This window comes from Martes martes (assembly GCF_963455335.1).
Source record: "Martes martes genome assembly, chromosome: 8".
In the NCBI taxonomy this organism is placed as follows: Eukaryota; Metazoa; Chordata; class Mammalia; order Carnivora; family Mustelidae; genus Martes; species Martes martes.
This window is the reverse complement of record NC_137895.1, coordinates 108,005,800-108,029,000: the sequence shown is the minus strand read 5'-3', so window position 1 is coordinate 108,029,000 and position 23,201 is coordinate 108,005,800. Positions and strand designations below refer to the sequence as shown.

At 50.5% G+C, this 23,201-nt stretch overlaps 1 protein-coding gene across 1 annotated transcript in view; it reads left to right on the top strand.

Moving 5' to 3' along the window:
* The window catches only part of MICAL3 (microtubule associated monooxygenase, calponin and LIM domain containing 3), a 195,512-nt gene extending 182,407 nt beyond the window's left edge, over positions 1-13,105 (top strand). The window contains exons 34-37 of the mRNA XM_080812092.1: positions 6,813-6,878; positions 9,385-9,484; positions 9,667-9,740; positions 9,838-13,105. Of these exons, the coding sequence (XP_080668218.1) occupies positions 6,813-6,878; positions 9,385-9,484; positions 9,667-9,740; positions 9,838-10,022 (425 nt within the window). The 3' untranslated portion in view covers positions 10,023-13,105. The remainder of the gene's footprint in view (positions 1-6,812; positions 6,879-9,384; positions 9,485-9,666; positions 9,741-9,837) is intronic.
* Positions 13,106-23,201: the final 10,096 nt, after the last annotated feature.

Below are 23,201 nucleotides of genomic sequence, written 5' to 3'. Positions count from 1 at the left end.
AGTGGTCTTAAAACAGAAGAACTGGCAAAGATTATTCTCTGCCATTTTTTGCCATAATCCCATACTTTTAAGAGTCATTTGTGGTCCATTCATTTACAAACAAAGGGCCTAATTCTGTGATCCCTATTATATGACAGTGCCATATTCTTAGAGAACTTCAAGCACTAAGGGAACAGGCTCTTGGCCTCAGGTGGGTTGGGTTGTTGCTCATCTCTGCTCTCTGTTTTCCATCCCCAGGGTGCCACAGATTCCCACTCCTCTGCAAACCCCCTCAGTGCCCAGGGCTTCTGGTGTGTTCAGAGACTTCATACTCGTGGCCACTGATGTTGTAAAAGGGCCGCTGCTTGCATTCCACTTAATAAATCCTGTTTCCTGTCTAATAACCTTGACTCCTTTCCCATCTCCTCTTAACATGCCCTGGGGGTGGGGGGCAGTGTTTATGTCAATCCTAAAGGAATCTCCAGTGTCTGAAAGAGAGTCTCATTAATTCAGAATCTCCTGGAAAGAACTGTCAAAACCCATTTCTTTACAATTATATTCACCTTCCCTCCAGCTCAAGATCCTGTTGCCACACTGATGACCTCATGTGCCTAAAGTTTTGTTTTCTTTACCCCATGCTTGAGGGATGAAATGCACTTGGCTGTTTTCAGTTCTCTGTCCTTGCCAGGATAGCTACTAGCCTCTCAGGTTTATAATTCCAACATATTTCAGGGGAAAGGGAAATAAGTAGAAAAAAGAAACCCTGGGGTATCTTCTGAGTTATAAAATACGCCACCATCAAATGCCTTCTAGCCCCTGCTACTCGGTTCTCAACTCAGTACTTCCTCTTTTGCCAGCTCAGTATGATTTCAGTGTTAAATTTAGACTTCTCTGTGGTTCCACTCACCACACAGAGGCTGTTACTATCCAGCCAATGAAGCAGGAAAGAACCATCCGTTCTGAAGGTAGTCCTTTATACCCCAGGCTCAGAGCAAGGACCCTCTGGCCCCTGTTCCTGCCCAGCTCCAAGAGGAAAACAGATGCCAGAATTAGGTCCCTTTTTGGTTTCTGCTGATGCTTCTTTCTTAAAATACTTGGTAATATTCGTTGTTGGGGGATGGAGGGTTGCCCTTTTGAAATCTGGTGCCTGAATTGTAGAGCCTGATTGCTTCTCTACTCTTATATCCCCAGAAGGCCACAGGGCAACCCCATTGCTGGACCCAGCACCAATCTTAGTTCTCAAGTGGGATGAGACAAAGCTCCAGGCAGTGTCCAGGTGTTGAAAATTCCATACCCTGCCCAGAACAGTCCAGACTCCTGATCCCTGCCCCACATTCTGCCCAGTAAACTCTGTGTATCGCTTCAGTAGGATCTTTTCAGTGGCTCTCAGCTAACTATTTTAAGGTTCCAGACCTGTATTAAAAAGTCTTTTTGGGGCACGTGGGTGGCTCAGTCAGTTAAGTGTCCAACTCCTGATTTCAGCTCAGGTCATGATCTCAGGGTCGTGAGGTTAAGCCCCACATTGGGCTCTATGCTAGGCCTAGAGCCTACTTAAGCTTCTCCCCCTTGCTCTCTGCCCTTCCCTACCCTCGCATGCATGTGCACACTCTCTTTTCCAAAAGAACAAAAAAAGTCACTTTTTGAGCCACAGAGTATAGAAAATAAAGATATCTTCTTCACATAGTTGAATCTTGTGATTTCAAAAGACACCATTAGAAAAACACATAGTGAACCCTGGACCAGAGAGGTGACCCCAAGTGACCTCACTCCCCTTCCCTTTTCTTCGCCAGACACTGAGCAGGCTCTCCCTAACTGGTCCACCCACGTTTTGTTGCACTAGGACAGATAGATGACTGGAAATCCTTAGATAAAAATGGTCTCTCTTCAAAAGAACTTTCAATTTAAAATATATACCTAATTTTTCATTTTTGGAGATTTCCCCACCTGTATGTGTCAAAGGGAAATTGAAAGAACGGGAATGGTTTACAAATGTAACAGAAAGGCCTGAAGAGTGGTCTTTTCATTGTTGCTGGTGAGAGGCACAGGGAGGCCTAGCCCAGGCCTGCTCACTTCCCTCCCTTCCTGTTTTATTTGCTTTCCTTTATTTGATGTTGGTAAATTTTTTTATCTGTCTGTTTGGTCTGCTCATTATTAGCCTTGCTCTGTTTTTGCTTAGGAACTTTAAAATTCTTAAGATTTCCAATCCAGCATTCTAGTGCGCACACGCACGTGTGTGTGTGTTTGCAAGTGTGCATATTAGATCTCCATTCTTACCTGTTTTTTTCCTTTTCTTTGGTGGGGGGCTTCATTTATTCCCCAACCTAGAGATTCATTCTACACTGAGTTTTTATAACACAAGGCACATCTTAGCGCTGGCTATGTATGTAGACTGGGGCTACTAGACCAGAAGCCTTCCACCCTATTATGTTGTGTGCTTACCACTCAGCAGCATTGCAAACCAGCCAACTTGATTCCCTCTGGGTTTGGAATTGGCTGCGTCATCCTTGGAGTGCAAAAGCTGCCTGCCTCAAGTCAGGAGCATGGCATTGATACTGAGGAGTTAGAACAGGCAACCAAACATCTGGTCAATCTTACCTTGCTTCAGGCTACGTAACCTCAACTACACAGAAAAGAAAATCAATGAAAGCCTCATTCCTTATACCCGAATCACCAAGAAATTCTCCCAGTCTCGGGCTTTCTACAAGTTTAATCCGGTAGATTGAGCTTGGACATGAAAGGTGATGCCCCTGATGTTCCTTATCAAAAGATAAATAACATTCTGGTAGTATCTGTAAGCATGAATTGTATAAAAAGTTACTGCTACAATGCTGGGTCAGCTATCCACAGATAGAGTGGCATTACTGTCCAAAACCAGGCTGAGAAATGAGAGCCCCCACCCAGGCAAGATGATGGCCACACAGGCTGGCCCACAGAGACAGGCCCAGGGCTACCATAGCAGGAAAATGGAACCACGAAATATGACCAAGAAATAAGCATTCCTGTGTCCTATCCAGGACACCTTGGAGCTTGTTCACAGGCCAAAAGGAAGTGGAAAAGGATCTCTTCCTTTATGTGGGATTTTCCCAAAAATGTAGCTGAAAGGAAGTAATCTAACCCAGGGCTACTTTATGGATTTTCATACATGAAAAAGCTACAGTGTATCAAAAGGTGTTGGGATGGGGTGCCTATTTTGAGTCTATGAGAGGATGTTATTTCTATGGTGTTTGTGAGGTAATTGTTTGGAATTCTGCCTTTTCCTTTTCCTGTGAAAATGCAGTTGTAAAAAGCCCATTTTCCTCATAATGTCTCTAGTGCACGGTACAAGGCTATGACATTCTAGAATATAACCATGATCCCATGGGGAAATACAGCAGTCCAGGCTGGTACTTCTGGAATGTAGATTTCTCCCTAGCCCATCTGTCTAGACCCTCATCCTGGTCTACCAGGCGCTGTCAGTAGAGACTCAAGATTTAACCCTGGGGTGAGGGCTCCTTTGTCCAACAATAGGAACTGGGAGCCTGTATGGTAGGGGGAGATAAGTACCTGGGTTGAGGCAGATGCCCACAGCTGTTCCTGAGCTCTAGAACAGACCTAAACATCCCCTTTATTTTTGTCCAGGAATCCTTGAGACTGACCCACTGACTTGCTCCCAGACCAGCCCTGGACCGCATGAGAGGCAGGGCCTAGAATGAGGTGTCCCGGCAGGTCAGGGCCAAGTGATAGTATGGGGAACACCCCCAACCTAGGATTCAGGTCCTAGCTTCACCCCGTACCCAGCAAGGTCACTTATCTCTCTGGGCCTCTGCAGAATAATGGAAGGAAAGGCTGATGCTACCGCCTTCCCAGGCCTGGCCTTCTGAGTAGGGTCTACATGGGACTCCTCCATCTCCTGGTTGCTTCCAGGAGCTACCATTTGTTAGCTTTGCCTTGAGCCTTTATGGGCTGTTTCCAGAGGGCAGACAGACTCTTGGTTCGGAATGGGAGAGGAGGATGTGGGCTTTAGTCAGGCTGTGCCACATTTAACTGCTCAGAGCCTCAGAGCCCTCATTTGGAAATAGAGCTGGTACACCTGACCAGGTAGCCAACCCGGGAGCAGGGTAAGGCTCAGATGAAGTAACGCTTATGAGCATGTTTTAAAATGAAAGCAGGATTCATGTGTATCACATGCAGTACACTGACTCTACATCGTGCTGTCAGTGGCCCATCTCCGCTGCCCCCACGTCAAGATGAGTGGCACTAGAGAACGTGCCAGAAGGAAACCTGTGGCGTTCAGTTTGCTGCCGAGATAGAAGGTGGGGCAGGCGAGCTTGCAGCATCTCGAAGGCAGGCAGAGCAGTCTAGGATGAGAGTGTAGACCTGCTGGTGAGAAGCCTCCAACCAGGACCAGATTCTGGGTTTGCTCAGACGGTCTGACTTGAGGTCCAGGGAACACAGGGATACTTGGAGAAGTGATCACTGTGGTACCCGTTGCAAAGACACAGAAACCTACTGCCCTGGCATCTTAAAATAATCATAATAAAAGTTTTAAAGACTTGTGTTTGCCACAAGCTTGACAACATCTTTGCTCTTCAAACTAGTGGACCAAATCATCTATTTCTCACATCTCCAAAAAAAGCGAAGAAATTACACTCAAAATCAGCACCTCTGTGTTTCCCTGGCGTGCTCATTTCAGATTCAAGTCCCGGTGGAACTCCCCTCGTTTAAATGACTTTTTCTCCTTGATTTCTTATTTTTAAAACAATATTAATTGGGTATTTTTTCTGATTATAAAAGTAGTATACATTACTACTTGGACTTTGGAGCACAGAGGAAAGTCTGGAGAAGAGAGTCCTAACCGTGCATCCTGTCTGCTCAGCCCAGCTCCTCTCAGAGGGGTGGCCCACTCCCATTCTGCGTTCTGCCTATTACTATGACAATGCCTTCTCTTTTTTTATACTTTTTTTAACACTTGCTTTCCCTGATGTCCCCTTTACTAATTTCATTTTCAAATTTCTGTTCTGAATATCCTGTTATCTCGTATTGTCTTCTGTATTGGAAAGGGTGTATGAGGATGTGGTCTACATAAAAGGAACTAAAAGTTACATTTTGTGATATCCAGAAAGTACATATATGCAAGTACATGGTCTCCACTATGTTGGCTGTGCGTCATGTCCCCATCACTTGCTAACAGCTGTGGACACCATTCCATCCAGCACCGGTCTGTCTGCATAACGCCAGTACCAGGAAGCCGCAGACATTGTTCATCGCCGTTGTCTTACTTATCCAGGTTCTGAGCGCCAGCATAGAGTCTACACTTTGAGACAAGGAAGGTTGGATATGGATCAGCCCTGAGCAGAGAAAGGAGCCCTTCTCCCCTCCCCTAGCGCATCAGCTGGTCACAGCCATGTTTGTTTAGAACCCTGGATGTGATCAACATTGTAGACACGCGTGCACACCCACAAACAAGTCTCTGGCTTTAGTTTTGAAGTTTTACCCGACACCAGATTCACTGTGCACAAAGCACTATGAGGAAGGGTTAAAAAGAAAGGGAAAATGTGGTACCTGCGTTTGCAAAGCAGAAGGGCTCCTCGGCCAGTAGGTTGCCTATTGGGCCTTCCTGTTGACTGAAACAGAGCTATTTCTTAAACCCTGTCCCAATCCTAAAACCACCCCTGTTCCCTACAGTCCTGAGGCCATTTCTCTGAGCCTGTGTCTCCTGTGTGCCCTGGTGGTTCTGTGATGGTCCCTTGCTGGGCTCCTCTCCCTCTCCCTGAGTAACTGTCAGGTCTCCCTCAGTCCTAGGCATGTCTCTCTGCACCCTGTCTTCTCTCAGTTGCCCCGTCCATGACTCTTAACCAGCATTGTTACTGTGAGTTTTCGATATGTCCTGTCAGCTCACCCCTTTGGTCTTCCAGTGTGACAGCCTTCCCCCAGCTGTGCTATTGGAGTCCTCTCTGGAGATTCTGGAGATGGAGGGGCAGAAGAAAAGGGGGTGGTTGGCTCTCCCTGGTACATGGTGGGGGGATATGATGCGGACCAGGGGAAGTCGCCTCTGTGTGGATATGTTTCCCTCAATTTGTCCTGGCTCAGAATTCACAGCACTGTAGAGACGGCCTGGAAACCCTCCCCAGATGAGGCGCTGCCTCCGTAGACTCAGAGCTGCCTTCTGAGGGCCTGGTAATCCAGTGGTGGCAGACCCCTCCTCACCTGTTACACTTCTCCAAGGCCAGTTGTATGTGGAGCACATGCGTCTATGGTGACATCGTAGAATGTTTCACACGGGTTTGGTTGGTGACATGAAATTATCACCTGCAAACCTAAGAGCAGTGTTGGGCACAGATTTAATCATGGACTGTTCCACAGAGGTCGGCTGACCAGACCCAGGGGCTTTGGGCATTTTTGAGGAGGGAACCCAACACCCAAAACCCAAAGGCCACCATGTGATGGTATCCCAATGTCACCACCCTCACAGTAAGGAACAGAGGAAGAAGGAGCAACCCACTCAACCCCAGAGCCTCCCACCATTGCCAGGAAGCACGTGCATTCTTTTTTTAAGCCACACGCCTGATGCCTGGGTCTGCCCTTGTTCAGTTTCCATGCTGAAAAAAGGACTTAATTCATTTGTAGACTTTGTTTCCCTTGTTTCTGCTTTTCCATTTCTTGTATTTTTTTTCTTTTCCTCCTGTTGTTCCTTTCTCACTTCTTATGCTTTTTGTCCTCTGCTTGTTTTTTATTTCACCTTCTCCCTGTCCCTCTCCACTTCCAAACTCCTCTTCCTCCTCCTTTTCCTCCTCTTTCTTTTTGTCTTTCTTCGTCTCCTCCTCCTCCTTTTCCTTGTTTGGTCCTTTTTGAAGTTGAGCCCAGTGGCGGGACTCCACGGCGTAGACCTCTCTCCTTCTGCCCTTGCTGTGTCCAGGAAGGTAACGTAACTCCCCCAACCTCATCCCCACTGCCTCTCAGCAGTCATAGCAACACTAGCCAAACAGGGACCCAAAACCCAGCTATTTCTCTTTTTCTCTGACACTCGATAGCCTTGTTACAAAATTCCATGAGTATGTGGCAGTTTCTTACAAGGTACAGTATCCCTTTGACTGTCTTGGGGAGGACTGGGGTACAGAGGGAAACCAGAGAGCCTCCAGGTACTGGCCTTTCAGGCTACAGCTGAAGCATCCCATGACGTTGTGTCGCCATTCATGGTGGGACTTCTCAGACTCAAATCGAGCAGATAGAGGGGACACACGGGTGAGGAACTTCCTACCTGTGTGGCAGAGATTTGTATCGGTGGAGTCGAGGAATACTGTCCTTACAAAGACTGGTCTACAAATGCCCACAAGTTCTTTTCCCAAAAACAACAAAAACAAACAAACCAAAAAAAAAAAAAAAAAACCCACTAAATGCAAACTTCTCTACCCTGTGTCTTGCTGAGTGTGTGTGTGTATTTTTTTTTTAAGTTTGTCTGATTTAAACTCTGTTGTGGTGATAAGATTGTTGTTGAAAAGGCATGTGGGAAGGGGAAAGGGGAGTGTGGTCATGACTAACCCTTGCTAACCTCTTAACCCTGCTCTTCATGGCGCTCACATTTGACTTTCACCCACCCCGCCATATACCTTTGCTCATCGGCTGTGAACAGTCTCTACCATAGCTCATGAGCAGTGTTCAGATGTCTCCCAGTGAAATTTTTGTCCTTGCTCATGGGGAGGCGGGAAGGAGGGAGAGACTTCCCAGTGCATTCCCAGCTTGCCGCACTGGACAGCTTGCATGCCTCAGGGCTCCATCTTCCATGCCATGTGGGCACACTGTGCAGAGACGCTCAGAAAGGAATGCATGGAACTGAGCTGTGGGCTGCTCTAAAAGCCAAAGGACCAAGTCTATTGGGTCGGGTAAGGAGAACTTTCATCCCCAGACACTCCAGTACTCCACGGAGGCAGGCTCGACTGGTCAGGAGGGAGTTTCTGCCTTGCAGAGTAGGACTCAGGGACAGGCCTCCACCTTGGGAGCACAGCCACACGTGTACCTAGGCTCTGTGCACACACTAACCCCCGCTTGTGTGAGTGCTATTCGTTTCTGCCTCTCCAGAGTGTGGCCCCCATTGAAAGACTAACTGGCTTGGGCCTCCCGCGTATCAAGCAAACAACACAGCAGAGAGTTGTCTTTGAACAGTATGCAAGAAAGTCAGGTGGGAAGAATGTAGGAAAACAGTGAGTAAGGAGCTTGACAGAGGAGCGTTGTCCCACCTGAGGGTGTATTCCATATGTTTCTGGGTCTGGTCTTTACCGGGATAGGACATCCACCCAAGTGAGTCATAAAATGGAAGGCACTTGGAAGGATCTCCCACTCCAGTGCCTCTTAACCTGGGACCAACAGGTGAACTTCAGGGAGCCCACAAACACCCTGAAGTTCTGTATAAAAGTGTTGGACATGTAGACATGTATTTTTTTAGGAAGAGTGTCCCTGGATTTCCTGAGATTCCCAGAATGGTTTGAAATCCAAAAATATTGAAGACCGCTGATAGAGTCTGTCTTTTGCTTTAGGCAGGACCGCACTATTGCCGTGAGCTTCTTTGTGCTCCAAGGAAAATGAGTTTGTTCTCTCCTTGGGTGGTCTGATTCCTTGGAACGTTCTTCCTACTGTTCTGCTGCTTCAGTTAAGCCCCACAGGGTCAGGCTGCCACTGATGGAGATGGAGTTTTCAGCTATATGTTAGTGCAGAGCACTAGCCCCGGAAACTGCTGCTGACATTGGGTCAGAGCAGAGGGCACTACCTGATTTCCTAGTGGGTGTTCTCTCTGCCCTTGGTGAGAAGCCTGACAGCCATCCTGGGAGGTACTATTGCATGTACCATGCAGGATTCCTCAGGGGAGCATTTGTCAGGAAGCCCGATAAAGCCACAGTTTGAGAAAAGCCATCTCCCTGACCGGGAACTAAAGAAACAGGCAGGCATCAGTACCAGTGGCCCAGACAGGGGCAGGAGCTGGGTCAGTGAGGGTACTTTTAAAGGAGGAGTAAGTGCAGTTTATAAACTTGCATTTGCCTGGTTCACGAGACTGGTTTTCTTAAAGCAGATCTAGTACCCAGCAAGTACCATACAGATAGGAAATGAGTGGGGGAAAAGGGGAAAAAGAGGGCAAAGCACTTTAGACCTAACAAGAGCAATCCATTGAGCAGGAGGGGTCCAGACAGGCTGGAATCAGGTTCCTGAGTGTGTGGGCTGGGCCTGGGAAGGAGAGGTGGAGAGCACAGACTCTGTTAGGCTCTGGGGCACCACGCCCCCCTTCCATGGCTGTAGGCAAACTTTGGACCTGGCTTGGGAGTGTTCCGGCAGCATCCTGCTCGGCTCTCTTTGCACATTTGCCCCTGTGTGATGACTCCTGCCGGCCGGGGAAGACGGCAGACACTTGCTGCACCTGACGCACCCTCTCTTTGGCAGGCATGGGCAAGAAAGATGACCCCAAGCTGATGCAGGAGTGGTTCAAGTTGGTGCAAGAGAAAAATGCCATGGTGCGCTACGAGTCGGAGCTGATGATCTTGTGAGTAGCCTTTGGGTGGGGAACCAGCCAAGGGGGGCCATCAGCTCAGCCCCTGTCACAGCAGGAGCGCAGCTTCTTCCTAATTTAGGGGATGAGGAAATATGGCCCCCAAGTCACTGTGCTTATCTCCCTCTCTCCTCTCCTCCTCCTCCCTCCCGTCCCCCACCCTTCCCCAATGCCAGTGCCCGGGAGCTGGAACTGGAAGACCGGCAGAGCCGACTGCAGCAGGAACTAAGGGAACGGATGGCAGTGGAAGGTAAGCGGGGAGCAGGGCTGGGGGCCACCGGGAAAAGCTGGGTGTGGGCCTGCTGCCTCCTGGCCCTAGAGACCTAATGTCTTTGGCCACTGCCCAGATCACCTGAAAACTGAGGAGGAGTTGTCAGAGGAGAAGAAGATCTTGAACGAGATGCTGGAGGTGGTGGAACAGAGAGATGCCCTCGTGGCCCTGCTCGAGGAGCAGCGACTCCGGGAAAAAGAAGAGGACAAGGACCTGGAGGCCGTCATGCTGTCCAAGGGCTTCAGCCTGAACTGGTCCTGAGCTCCAGCTGTGCTCCGGCTGGCTGGTCTGTGGCATCCACCTGACCCAGGCTGGGTTCTTCCAAACCACCCGGATGAAAGATCTCTCAGAAGGCCTGGCACCTCCTGGGAGTTTACATGCAAATGTCTATGTGCCTCTTGAAAAGTGGGTCAAGGTTTATGCTCTGGGGAACCCCAGGTGAAGATGATTATCTGAGGTGGCTCAGCCTCCTTGGAAGGGGCCCACCCTGACTCCCTGCTCCAGAGAGAGAGAGGAATATTTGACACGTGAAGTGGGAATAAAGAAAACCTGCCCGCTCCCCGAGGCTCCACGGTGGCTGGTGCTCCTCCTTCCACAAGAGGAGACAAGAGAAGGAATCTGCTCCCTGTCTGTCAAAACCACAGCCACCAGAGTGCACCTCCACAGAGTGGAGGGGGCGGCGATCTTCTTCATGCTTCCTGAAGCACCACCAAAGAAATGAAGAGGACACCCCGGTGCGGGGGACAAGATGGGAAGCAAGCCCGGGGAGGGGGGCAGTGGCCAGCAGGTGAGCGCCTACCCCAGCATCACAGGGGAAGCTGGAGATGGGCTGGCTCCCGAATTCATGTTGCAAGTAAGGAGGACCTAGGAGGGGTCTGCTCCCCGGCCCCCTGCACCGCACACTGGACCCCTTGTGGCCAGATGCCCCAGGCCTCTCTCTGGCTTTGACCTGAGGCCTGTGGACTGCTGCATTCTGCTTTGAATTCACAACAGTTTTCACACTGGAAAATACTGACTTTGGGGGACAGGATGAGGCCCTGCATTTCTAGCCCCCAGTTGACAGACAGGCGTCGTTACTGTTCAGCGCCTCACGTCGGGGTAGGAGATTATCTTTTTCCCTGACATTTTTCCTGTGTTTGCACATTGAGATGAAGCTGTCAGCCTAGCAAGATGCTCAGCCGCTTCGGACCCTTTTTGTCAATTAACTTATTTTTTTAATACTTGAAAAGAAGTAACTTCATTTTTATATCTTTACTAGAGACACTGATCACTTGGCACCCGGTGTGGGAGTGACGGGGGTGTCTGCCGTGTCCTCCTACATGGTCCCATCCCGACCTGACTGAACACTGTCCCAGCCGTCTATTTATTAGCCTTCTTCAGAGTGTCACTGACCCAGTTGGCATCAGGGAGCAGCTAAGACCCCTGCGTGGGTTCTTGCTCCTACCTCTCCTGTCCCCTCCTGTACTAGGTATCCGCCCCTCCTCCTTCACCCAGCCCACCCTCACTGTGGTACCAAACTTCGTGTCTGCACCACTCATTTGTCTAAGGGTACATTTCAGCACTGTTGGAGGCCAGGCCAAAAGGCACAGATGCCACTCGCCTCTTCCTGTTGACCCTGGCTCTGAAGAACCCATTTTTTTTTTCTCTGTTTTGGTGCCAGGGTTTCACCTCCCCTCAGCACATTTATTATGAAAGGTGAGCCCTTTTTCAGGCTGGCAGTGTGTGCCAGGACCTTGTAATCCATCTGGCTGCTGAGAATTCCCTCAGCCCAGCCTCATAGCCAACCAGACAGAGATGCAGATGTTGGAATTGAGGTTGGTCTCTCACAGCTGACTCCACCCCAAACCTCCTGTGTACCCCGATCTTCATGGAAGGCCAAGGATAATGAACACCACGGAACTGGCTCCTTGAGTCAAACTGCTCATTTCTCATAGTTGAGCCAGAGACCGACATCATCCGGCTAGCTCCAGAGCCACAGTGGGGAAGAACTGGTGACTGACAGGCAGTCAGCCCAGGGAGGGTTCCTGCCCGGGCGGGGCCAGTCCGGAAGGGGCGTCTGGCGGACTTCTGGTGGAGATGGGCTGGTGGAGGGCGAACAGAGGCCTGGAAGCTCTTCAGGGCAGCCTAGATCAGGTGTCTGTGCCAACCTTGGCACTTCCGTGGCAGCCCCGCCATGCCTCAGTTTGAACCTTCACTCCTAATACAAAGGAGCAGAGAACCTGTCTCACTCTTCACTTTGTCCAAAAGCTGCCATGGCTCACCTGTGGAAACGCAGGAGGGGTGCTGCTAGCAACCATCAGAGCTCTGACTCCTTCACGTCCCGTTTTCTGATGAGGTGGAGTGTCCGCGATTATTCTTATTCTTAACAAGGCAAGAGGAGGGTGTTCTAGATTCCCCCTTTAAACCTCAGCCTTCCAGTAAAATTGAACTTGAGACAGGACTTTCATCGCCGGTGTGGCCTCGTCCCTAACCCTCTTCGCCTCCTGAATACCATCGGAACTAGACCAGCCCCCCGGAGAGCCGCCTCCATCCCTCGTGGCTCCTGCAAACCCCAGAACAAGGCAGTGCTGTGCCAAGTGGCGGCTGCGGGATGGGGCCGCAGGGAGATGCTGTTAGTGGCCTCATGTGGCGGGAACGCCACACGGGATCATGCAACCCCACTGCCGGCCGAGACGGTTAGCCTCTTAACACCCCTGCATTCCTATGAAGCACACACGGTGACCTGCAATTACTAGAAAGGGGACTGAAGACCTTCCAGAGAAGCTTCCAAAATCCACAAGCCTCCAACATGTGCCCTGGTTCTCTGCTCTCCACAGTGTTCCTTCCGGCTCTTGCAGCGCACCTTTCCTTTAAAGCTCCCGTTTTATAACCACTAGTTTGCAGTTTATTTTAGAACCCTGGTGACATGCTGCATGAAATGTTTTCCAACTCTGGAAACGTATGCAGCTCCAGGCAACTGTTCTTCCCCAGATTGAAGTCCCCTTGAAGGCAGGGGATGCAGGAAATGAAATGCCAGAGCTTGAGTGAGCCCAAACACAAGGCCGATACGATGGGCAACCAGCTCCCCATCACCAGAGGGAAGGCAACAGGCACCTCCACTCCTGAGTCTGCGGGCCTCCGTGTGGGGTTCTCGCCCTGTTGGAGTGATGTCTTTGGACCTTTGCCCCCAGAAACCATTTTCCAGTTGATTTTGACCAGCAATGATAGGTTATTCTTTTTCATTTAAGAAGAGAAGAGATTTTTCAGTGGGGCAGGAGTTAGAGTTCAAAGGAAAACATTTGAAAGGTGATAATAACCAAGCTGCAAAGGGGAATGGGCCATTTTCTGCGCAATAAAAGTTTTTCAAAGAAATACAGAGTGTATTTCTTAAGTCATTTTACCAGACTTGGCTGTGAGCTGGGATGTAGTTCCACGTTCCAGCACCTGCCTTTTTCGGGTAGATGGTGTCCACTCAAGTCATTTAGATGTCTGGCACATGTATGAGTGTGTATACAAGCTTGTTTAAAGAACACAACTCCATAGTATCCTGGTTCAGCCATCAACTGCTGTCTTTGAGAAAATGCATAAAACAACTTAGTGTGGTAGACGCTGTTCTTCAGAACCAGGCCCCAGTACTAAAAGAGAAGAAGCATGTTCTGTGAAAGCAAGAGTCTTCAAGTTGGCGTGGCCCTGTGCTCCTGGCAGCATTCCTTGCCAGTCCTGCTTCCATGCCACCCCGGCCTCTGTCCTTTGACACAGCTGACCAGGGAGCCCAGTGGCATGGGGTCAGCAGCCTCTGGGCCTTAATCATTTAGATGTGTCGGTGTCTACGAGGACATTCAGCATAGGGTCTTGGAGAGGTGATATCACGCTTCTTTGGACTGGAATCATCCCCAAGAGATTAAAGGGAACAATCCTGGCCAGCTCTTCTCTCTTGGCTACAAGAAGCCTCTTGGGTTTGTCTCCAAATGGAGACACATTCCAGCTCTTCCCCTCCCTTGGTGGATGACTTTGTCATCACCCAAACAACTAATCCCAAAGGCACTTGTCTCCCTCTGGCGCAGTAACGACAGCAGGGAGAGACAAAATGGCAATAAATGGGTGGAGGTGAGGGTTGTCCAGCCTAGAGCCAACTGCCATGGAAGCTGGTTCCCAGAGCCTTTCAGCTTTATTGCCAGCTATCCCTCTCTGACACAGACGTGGACATCTCAGGCAGAAAAAACAGAACTAGCTCGAGTGAACATTCTGTGGTTATGGTACGTGCCATAGCCATATGCCTTGGGGAAGGCTGGAGTTCAGTAGTCATCACCTGTGCTGATCTCAGTCACCTTTTGTCCCTCAGAGGGGCTTTGATTAGAGCTGGAAACAGGCAGGATTTGGCCACAGTTCACAGCAGCCCCATATGGCAGGAGATGATGATTGCTGGTTTTAGGCAGGTAACCAGAAAGGAGACTGCCCAAGCCCCCAGGTAAGTGCCACGGCAGAAGCACATCCTCTCTTTCCTTCCAAGAAACAACCAGGTCTTATGGCTCCGCAATCCCTCCTGAACCCTGAATCTTCCTGGTCCCTTCTTAGGAATCAGAGTGAAAAATGGCAAACGGAGAGAATGTGCCATTTTATTTGATGAGCTGGCCAGACTGGCCCTCTTACGGAGACTCACCCCCTCCTGTTGGGTTACCTGCTCAGAAGATCCCCCCACCCCCAGCATTGCTCAGTGAAGAGGGTAAGAAACAATCCTCTTAGCTGAGACATCAGCCCGGGGGGCCAGAGCTGCACCTCAGACACTAAAACAAAGAGCCTGTTAAACCAGGTGCCCAGGGTCACACAGGCCTTTCATGGACACTCCCACATGGATCTCCTGTCTCTGCCGAGCTTCACCAGGTAGCATTTTGTGACAGTCCCACGCCTTGTGTTCCCCGCCCTGAGGTCTTCTTGCAGGTGGTGCTCAAACAGGGAGCCTGGAGTCCTGGCTTCTGTGGGTAGGCCCTGTGTGCCGGCTGCCTCTGCCTGGGAAGCCACCTGTTACCGAGACCTATGTGGAGGAGGAGACGGCGTCCCACAGTGCACACACGATTCACGCGCACATGCATACACACGAGCACCTTCCTTTTCATGGTCAGCATGGCCTTTCTGAACCAGAGTGAACATCTGGCTCTAAAGGAAGCTGGATTTAAACCTTTGAACCCAGAAAGGACTAGCCTGGAGCGTGGAAGACTTCGGTTGTATGGACCGGTCTCTGAAGTAGGCAGGTAGAGCATTCCACCAGACCCAGGGGAAGGGACGTTTGGAGTCCCCAGTGCAGGTGTGGCACTGCCTCACACAGCTTGTGAGAAGAGAAGGAGGTTGCTGGTGTCTGTGTCCACACGTGAGAGAGCGGTAAGGAAAGGGAGTTAGACAAGATTAAGGTTAGCATTCAGACATAAGACTCGTTCCTGTCTCTTCTCTGACTTCAGAGGAAGCCTGAGGCTTATCATTTAACTGGCGGGTTCTCCCTCCTTGTTAACCAGTCCACAGGGTCCACGGGAGGGCAAAACATTGAAGGGTTTGAGATTCTTGAATCGGGGACTTTGTAGATAGACATCTTTCATGATAGTAACTAGTGTTGAAGGAAGACAGTCCCAGCTCCTCTAGGGGCTGTCTCCTTCCTACCCAAGTTCATCTTACATCTATCTGGTGAGCCAACAGAGTTGTGCATTTATTTTTAATTACTTAGAATGCTGGGCTGAACCTTCTGTTTGCTCTCAGGAACTTACCTTACACAGTACAGTTGCTATAGACAGGCAGTGTTCACAGAACCTTCAGCTGGGCCGCTGAGGGGTGCTCGCCTGAGGCTGGACAATGCTGAGCCTGAGTCAGCACTCAGTGCCTTACTGGGAACAAACCAGCACTCTCAGCTCAAGGGGACACCCCGCCTTTTCCCTCCTGCCTCCTACAGCCACCAGCCACCTCCACCTTCATCTTAAGGCAGCTCCACCAAACCTGCTCTCCCCACAAGGGCTCCAGGGGACACGTCGTGGGTCCCTGGTCTTCCAGAGTCATTATCAAGGATAAGGGATTCATCCAGGTATAGGCTAGGTTATGTTAGTGTTACAATGCTGATCGAGAGCCAAAAGAACAAGGGTTCATTCATACACGACCAGAGGCAACTGGCACACCAAGTGTGTGTTTCTTGGTGAGTGTTTCTTAGCAAAAAGGCCCGGCTGAATACCCAAGTTTTGGCACTGTGGCCTTCAGGTTGTCTCCCCAAGAGCTTGAATGCCAGGTCTTACCTGTGGGGAAAAAACACAAGCAGCACCTAACAGCCAACAGTCCCCTTTCCCCAGCTGCATTTTATTTAACACTTTTTAAAAATCTTTTTAAAGAATTAAGTACCATTTTTAAAATGTAACCAGGGCCAGACTTACTTGGTGCCATCCTCCCTATTGGGACAGAATACTGTTTCTGGCCCTAGTAATTAATGTCTCAAGTCTTCATCATCTGTTAAGGTCACCTGTAAAAATCTGGGTGGGGAAGGTCATGCCTGAGGCTGGAGGATGCTGGCCTTGGGTCAGCATTTGGTGCCTTATACCGGTGGGAACAAACCAGCACTCAACTTGGGGGGACACCTTCTTTTCCCTGATGCCTCATCTACAGCCCAGGGGATCAGAGTTGGTAGAGCCTTAACTCACCCCAGAGTGAGTGTCTCTTCTGAGTGAATCACCCCACCATGGCCTGGGCCCCTGTCCCTGGAAGATGCAGAGAGCAGCCCCAGGACCCTGCCAAGTTTTCCTATGGGAAGATATTTGGAAGAAGCATCAAGAAAAGACAAGTCTTGGGACACCTGGGTGGTTCAGTTGGTTAAGCAGCTGCCTTCGGCTCAGGTCATGATCCCATCGTCCTGGGATCGAGTCCCACATCGGGCTCCTTGCTTGGCGGGGAGCCTGCTTCTCCCTCTGCCTCTACCTGTGCTCGCTTGCTCTCTCTCCCTTTCTCTCTCTGACAAATAAATAAATAAAATCTTTAAAAAAATAAATAAATAAAAATTTAAAAAATTAAAAAAAAAAAAGAAAAGACAAGTCTTCTGCAACGCCATGCCGGAGGAGCGTGGGGAGAGGGGTGTGCCTGCCGAGCTGACTGCAGGGCTTGACGTTGACATGTACACTGAGTTCAGGCCTCTGTGTGTGAAGAGCCATGCCCACCCTGTCCTTGAAGTTTAGAGTCTTTGAGTGGGAAGGAACAAGGGAAACAAATAGTAACTTTTCTTCAGTTTGGTGTAGGGGGGTGCACATTTACCCTCCAGCTGTTTGCACTCCTGTGGCCAACAACCAAAATAAAGTCCGTCATTATTTTTTTCTTTTGTCTGGAAGAGAATCATTTCTTCCCTCCTTGAGGTGCCCCCCTGCCCAGCCTGTCCTTTGGCGGGGCTTGTATCTGTGGGTGGGCTGGGGGGAGGACGGTGAGCTGTGTTGCTGCTTGTTACTCCTGTCTCCTCCCACTCATCCCTACCCTCCACCCCACCCCACCCCGCTCCAGTCTTTCTACCTGCCCCCCACAACTTTGTTTGGATTGGAAAAAAAGCAGCTAGGAGAATATTCCTGCCTCTCTTTGCCTTGATCTTACTATGTATCTTGAAAGAAAAGAGCAAACAGAAAAATTGTCTTTTTGCCCTAGCTGAGGATCGCACCTTGCCCCCCACCCCCAGCTCCCAACATCTGCTTTTTCATCTCTGGGTGAGCATGGGAAGTTTCACTGCAGCACAGTGAGGGGGGGATGGCCGGCCTAATGGAGAAAGGGTACCTTTGCTGTTGGAGAAGGTAGGATGGGAGGGGTCTTAAGGGCAATAAAAAGAAGACATGGATTCAAAACCTAGCTACGTGATCAGAAAACTAGGAACCTGATGAAGGAGAAGGGCATCGGAGGGTTGACCCTGGAGGAGGCCTTAATCAGCAGAATGGATTGGATGGCACTGAATAGAGGGGAGAGGGCGGGCCTATTGGCCTCTCCAGGGTGGACAGCCTGGCAGCCTGGCCCCCTTGCCCACCCAGCCTGGGGAGTGTGTACATTCTGCTCCTACCTAGGCCAGGGGCACCTGGCTGACTCAGTGGAGCATGCAACTCTTGATCCCCAGGTTGTAAGTTCAAGCCCCACATTGGATGTAGGGATTACTTAAAAATAAAATCTTAAACAAAACAAAAAAAAGTTGAAGCCAGTGAAGAACTTCTTGTATAAAGCAAGTGGAAGCAACAGAACTTTCAGGCCTCCTACCCCGAACTCCATACTTCGTTCTCCCTGGAGAGGAATTCTCCAAGGATCCTGGGGAAGAACAGAGACTTTCTGTGGGTTGAGCCATGATTGCAGGAGCAGCTGCCTGCTTCTCTCCAGGGGGTGGTGGCTGAGAAGAATGCTGACAAGTTTCCTCCAGCTGAGGTGAGGCTGTGCCCCTGGACCTGGCGACTGAGAAGGGCTTAAACATCAACAGATGTGTTTGGGCCTTAATGGGCCTAGGAACTGATCCTGGCTTTGAGAGCCCAGAACTGAGTTCAGCCGGGGAGAGTCTGCTGTAGTTTTCATCACAGCGCATGGTGTCTGCAGAGCCTCTCTGGGCAGCGCTATGGATATGCTTGGTCCCATGGGTTTGGAGAGGTCTGCTGTGAAAACATTTCCCATCCATTTTTCCCACCAAGCCAATACAGTGGTCTTCCCTGCCCCCTCCCTTTACCCTTATGCTCCTCTAAAGGTGATCCCAAGAGTCTCATCCCCTTCTTTCCCCCACCTCCAACCAGGAGAAAGTTCTTGATTGGAGGCCACGTGGCTGTGTGAAACGAGCACTAGACCAGGAGTCAGTTCTGGTGTCTGGCCGAGCATGGCCACTGCCTGGCTGGCTGAACTTGGATGTGGCTCCCTAAACCTATTTTCTACGCTTGGAACGAGAAAGTCACCTTCACTCCCTGCCCCGTGAAGTGTTTGTGGGGCTGCGAAGAGATCGGAGATCCCGAGTGCTCAGAGTTTTGTGGGCCCTGTGCCTGTCCCTCTGTGGCTGCTGAGTCACAGTGGCACACCAGTCACCGGAGCCACACGGAAGAGCTCCCCTCCACGTGTAACCCGGGCCTCTGCCCACAAGCAGATGTGCTGGTGATCCAGGAGGTGGGGGAGGTGCTCCTAGCCTTGTGCCCGTGACAGGAGCTGGCAGCAGCTGCTCTAAGTCTGCTCTCCCAGAAGTGAGTGACGACACCTGAAGCTGAGTGTGGCATTGGCAGGAAAGGACGTCACGGGGTTGGGTAGGATGCCAGAAAGCCAGCATAGGTCACGGGGTTGGGTCGGATGCCAGAAAGCCAGCGTAGGAATAAAGAACCAGAAACTTCTTTTGATGTGAGGCAGGTATCTCTTGCCTTCGTGATTCCAAGTCCGGCTCCAGCTCCCATGTGCCTGGATCCATTGCAGTGAGAGTCACGGCCCTCCCCTCAGGCAACACCCAATTCCACATCCAGTGCTCACACGCTCTGCCACATGGCACTCTTCACCTCCGTCTTTGAGCAGAATTCTGGACACTGATCTTCCCTCTTCCTCAACATCCCTCCCTCTGACAAACTGCCATGTAAAATGTTCAGACCAGTCATGGCCAGGCCCCTACTCCACTCTGGGGCCCCCACGCCCTCCCCTTGGCTTGGTGGGATTCAGCCAACAGTCAGTGAGCTAACTTCAGGAAGAGCAGCCACAAGGCAAAGGAGAGTGTAAGGAGCACGTGACCTGGCCAGCTCTGGCATTAAACGATGGAGGACCCAGCTCTTTGGCAGAGTCAGCCCACCTCCCCCAGGAAACTCCTGTCTGCCTCTTCCCCCTGGAGCCCATTCTGAGCAGATCCAGACTCTGGAATGGGACATTCTGGGTTCTCTAGCCCCTTGGGCCTAAGGGCCTAAGTCAGCCCCCTGAAAGCCTGCTGTGAGTCCCTAATTGGGAGCCTCAGTGGCAACGGTTGGTTGTTGACTCAGTAGAAAGGTCCAGGGGAAAGGCTGCTAAGGTAATACTGGAAATCCCAGACTGGTTGTTCAGCCCATTGCAGGCACTGAGTCGAAGCTGGGTCAGAGCCAGCCTCTCACAGCTTCCCCTGGGCCGTATCTGCCAACACATATCAGGTGGGGCTGGGGTGGGTGGGGGAAGCGCCCGACGTTTTCCAGTGCTGACAGTCCTCCTGTACTAGACTGTGGGTATGAACACAAACTTGGCCCCACAGGCCGGGGCCCTGGAGGTAGCCACATTTCCCCTCTCCTCCAGCAGGAGTTGTTTGGTGTTCCTCCCTCTAGACCCTCCTGCCTTCCAAGCCCCATGTCCTTTAGAGCCTAGACTCTGTGTTGGTGAGAAAGCACTTGGACACTTTCCCACCAGGCACAGGTCTGCAGCTCCTGTCCCCTGTATACACATGTCCAAGGACAGGGGAGTCATGCCTCCATGGAAACCACTGTTCCCTGCCGCCTGGCACTTTCCTTCAGCTCCCCCCGGGCCTCCCACGTTGGCCTCTCTTACAGCACCTTAACCCCACTGTCTGTCCCCACCTGTCAGCCTAGGGTCCAGCGTGGGTGGTGAGCTCCTGGCCTGACCTATGGTGGAGTCCCAAGTCGGGCACAGAGCAGAAGCTCTGAGCTACTTACTCACTTGGGTCTAGAAATAAGGAAATAAGCCAGCCGTCATGTTTTTCTTGCCTCCGTTAGTCCGGCTGTTGGTTTAGAAAGCCCTGGAGGGCTCACGTGCACCCAGCCTCCAGTCCTATCCCAGAGTGGGGACTAATGGACAACTAGCTGTGTTCGTGGTATGCTGCGCAGTGCCAGGGCACCTCCCCCACACCCGAGGTCACACCCTCACCTCCCGTTCACCACTCCAGACCTCTGCTGTCAGATTCTGTTCCTGAAGTGAGGGCGATGAGGGTGTCTGGGGTGGGGAGAGACTTGACTTCATGGCTTCAGAGTCTGCTGGGTGCATCACAGCTGTGGGCTTTCATGAGCACTGGGAACAGAAGAGGAAGTGGCATTTGTGGGCTTGTGGAAACCCTGACCCTAAGATTGGCACCTCTGGGGAGGCTGGGCTTGGGGTTGCTTGTGGGAAGTGGGCACCAGAAGGTAGAGCATGAGCCCATCTTGCCATCCAGATCCCCAACCCCATGTGGACTTGTCTCTGGGGGATATCAGAGGTTCTGCCTCCTGCAGTTTGAGGGGACAAGATCCCATCAAAGCAGGCACAAGAAATGATTCAGTCAACACGCACATGCAATATGCCAGACACCAGGAATCAAATGCAACAAGGCAGCCACAGGCATGTGCTCTCAGAGCTCAGTTGACAAGGCCCAGGGGCACTGGCCTGCCACCCTCCTTCATTCCTTCAGTTTCCAGGGCCAGACACCTGAGGTCTATTGAGAGCTGAGAGGCAATACTGGGCACCAACTATGCTGGGAAATGAGGGAAATGAGAGACACCTGGAGAAGAAGTTCATTATCAAGTCCAGGTGTGTACAGAGCAAACCAGTGAGGGAGAGGCTGTGGAGGCAGCTCGGAAGATGACAGAGGAAGGAAGGGGAAGGGGGTACAAACAGGCAGTCCCTCTCCTCTCCTTCCTTCCTCTTCATTCCCCTTCAGAAACCCCAGCAATAGAGCTCCTACTCCCTGAACCACGTCCCTGCACCCCGGCCTCGGACTCCCAGCCAGGCACCTTCACCTGCACAGAGACGCTCCGGAGCCTCTGAAGGGACGGATGCCAAGTAATAATGGCAATGGCAGCCATTTACTGAAACCTTCCTATTGTGCCAGACACCATGCCTGAGACTTTTTCATATTTCATATATTTAAAATGCAACTTTGAAATATGTGCTATCATTTTCTTTGATGCTTAGGAAATAGGAAATCAAGAAATTTGTTCTGGGGCCTCAGCTTTCTTGGGGGTAGCTGCTGGCCTCCTTGTTTGCAAACCCAGGAATGCCAACGACTTCACGCCAGATTTCTGTGTGTTCTGAGACCTTGCCTTGCTCATTCTGACTTAATGCCTAACACATAGCTCTTCCCTTCCTTGGCATTTGACAGGCAATAATGAGAGCATAAACACGGTACCAGTCACTGTATTTAGAGGCATTATTATCCCCATTTTGTTGATGAGCCTCAGAGCAATTAGATATCATGCTAGGGCCCCAGAGCTAGTAAAGAACAGAGCTGAGAAAGCAAACTGCAAAGGCTGAGCTCTTAACCACTATGCAGAATACTTGCCAGCCTCCCTCTGACCCTCCCTAGGCAGTCTGCCCAGATCCTTCCAGTCCACACGCTGCCTCTACCCTCTAAATGCCCCAACACCTCTGGTCTGGGCCACATGCTGACTCTTCAATGCATCCATGTGTCTTGCAGAGTTCACTGCTGTCCCCTGTATCTCTGCTGTCCCCCGCCCAGCAAAACTGATTACTAAGCTAAGCTGATGGTCTCTTCCAACTTCGCAACTTTGCCTCTTCTCACCTTCCTCTCTCCAGCACTCTCCCCATCTAAACCTATCCTCTAGGATGGCTCAGAAACTCTTTCACATGTTTACAAAGGATAAAAATACACGGGCACCTGGCTGTCTCCCTGGGTATAGAGTGCGTGACTCTTGATCTTAGGGTCATGAGTTCGGGCCCCATATTGGGTGTAGACGTTGCTTAAAAATAAAATATTTGGGGGGCGCCTGGGTGGCTCAGTGGGTTAAGCCTCTGCCTTCGGTTCAGGTCATTATCTCAGGGTCCTGGGGTCAAGTCCTGAATCTGGCTCCGGCTCGGCTGGGAGTCTGCTTCTCTCTCTCCCTCAGCCCCTCCCCTCTGCTTGTGTGCTCTTTCTCTCTCACTGGCTCGCACTCTCTCAAATAAATAAAATCTTCTTTAAAAAAAAGAAAAAAGAAAACAGGGCACCTGGGGGGCTCAGTCTGTTGGGTGTCTGCCTTCAGCTTGGGTCATGGTCCCAAGGTCCTGGGATTGAGCCCCGAGTAAGGCTCCCTGCTCCATGAGGAGTCTGCTTCTCCCTCTCCCTTTGCCTGCTGCTCCCCCTGTTTGTTCTCTCTCTCTGTCAAATAAATTGATAAAATCTTAAAAAAAAAAAGAATAAAAACATATGAATAGTGAAAACAACCTCGAGAAAGAAGCACAGGGGGATTGCCTTAACTATAGTATGACCTAATGCAAAGCCATAATAGTAAAAACCATGGAGTGTGGCTAGAAGGACCAGCAGACTGATGGCATCCCAAAAGGAACACTCAGAGGGACCATGGAAACTTGGGTTGTGATTAAGGAGGCCCCATGAATCAATAGGAAACATGAATTGTTTTGCGAAGGGTGTTTGGAAAGAAAATTGACTTACAATATAGAGAAAATGAAAACAGTCTCCTGTGTAACACTACATATAAGTATAAATTGGGATGAATCAAAGACATAAAACTGCAAATTTATAAGCTAGAAAAAAATGTAGGAGAAATCTTTGACCTAAAG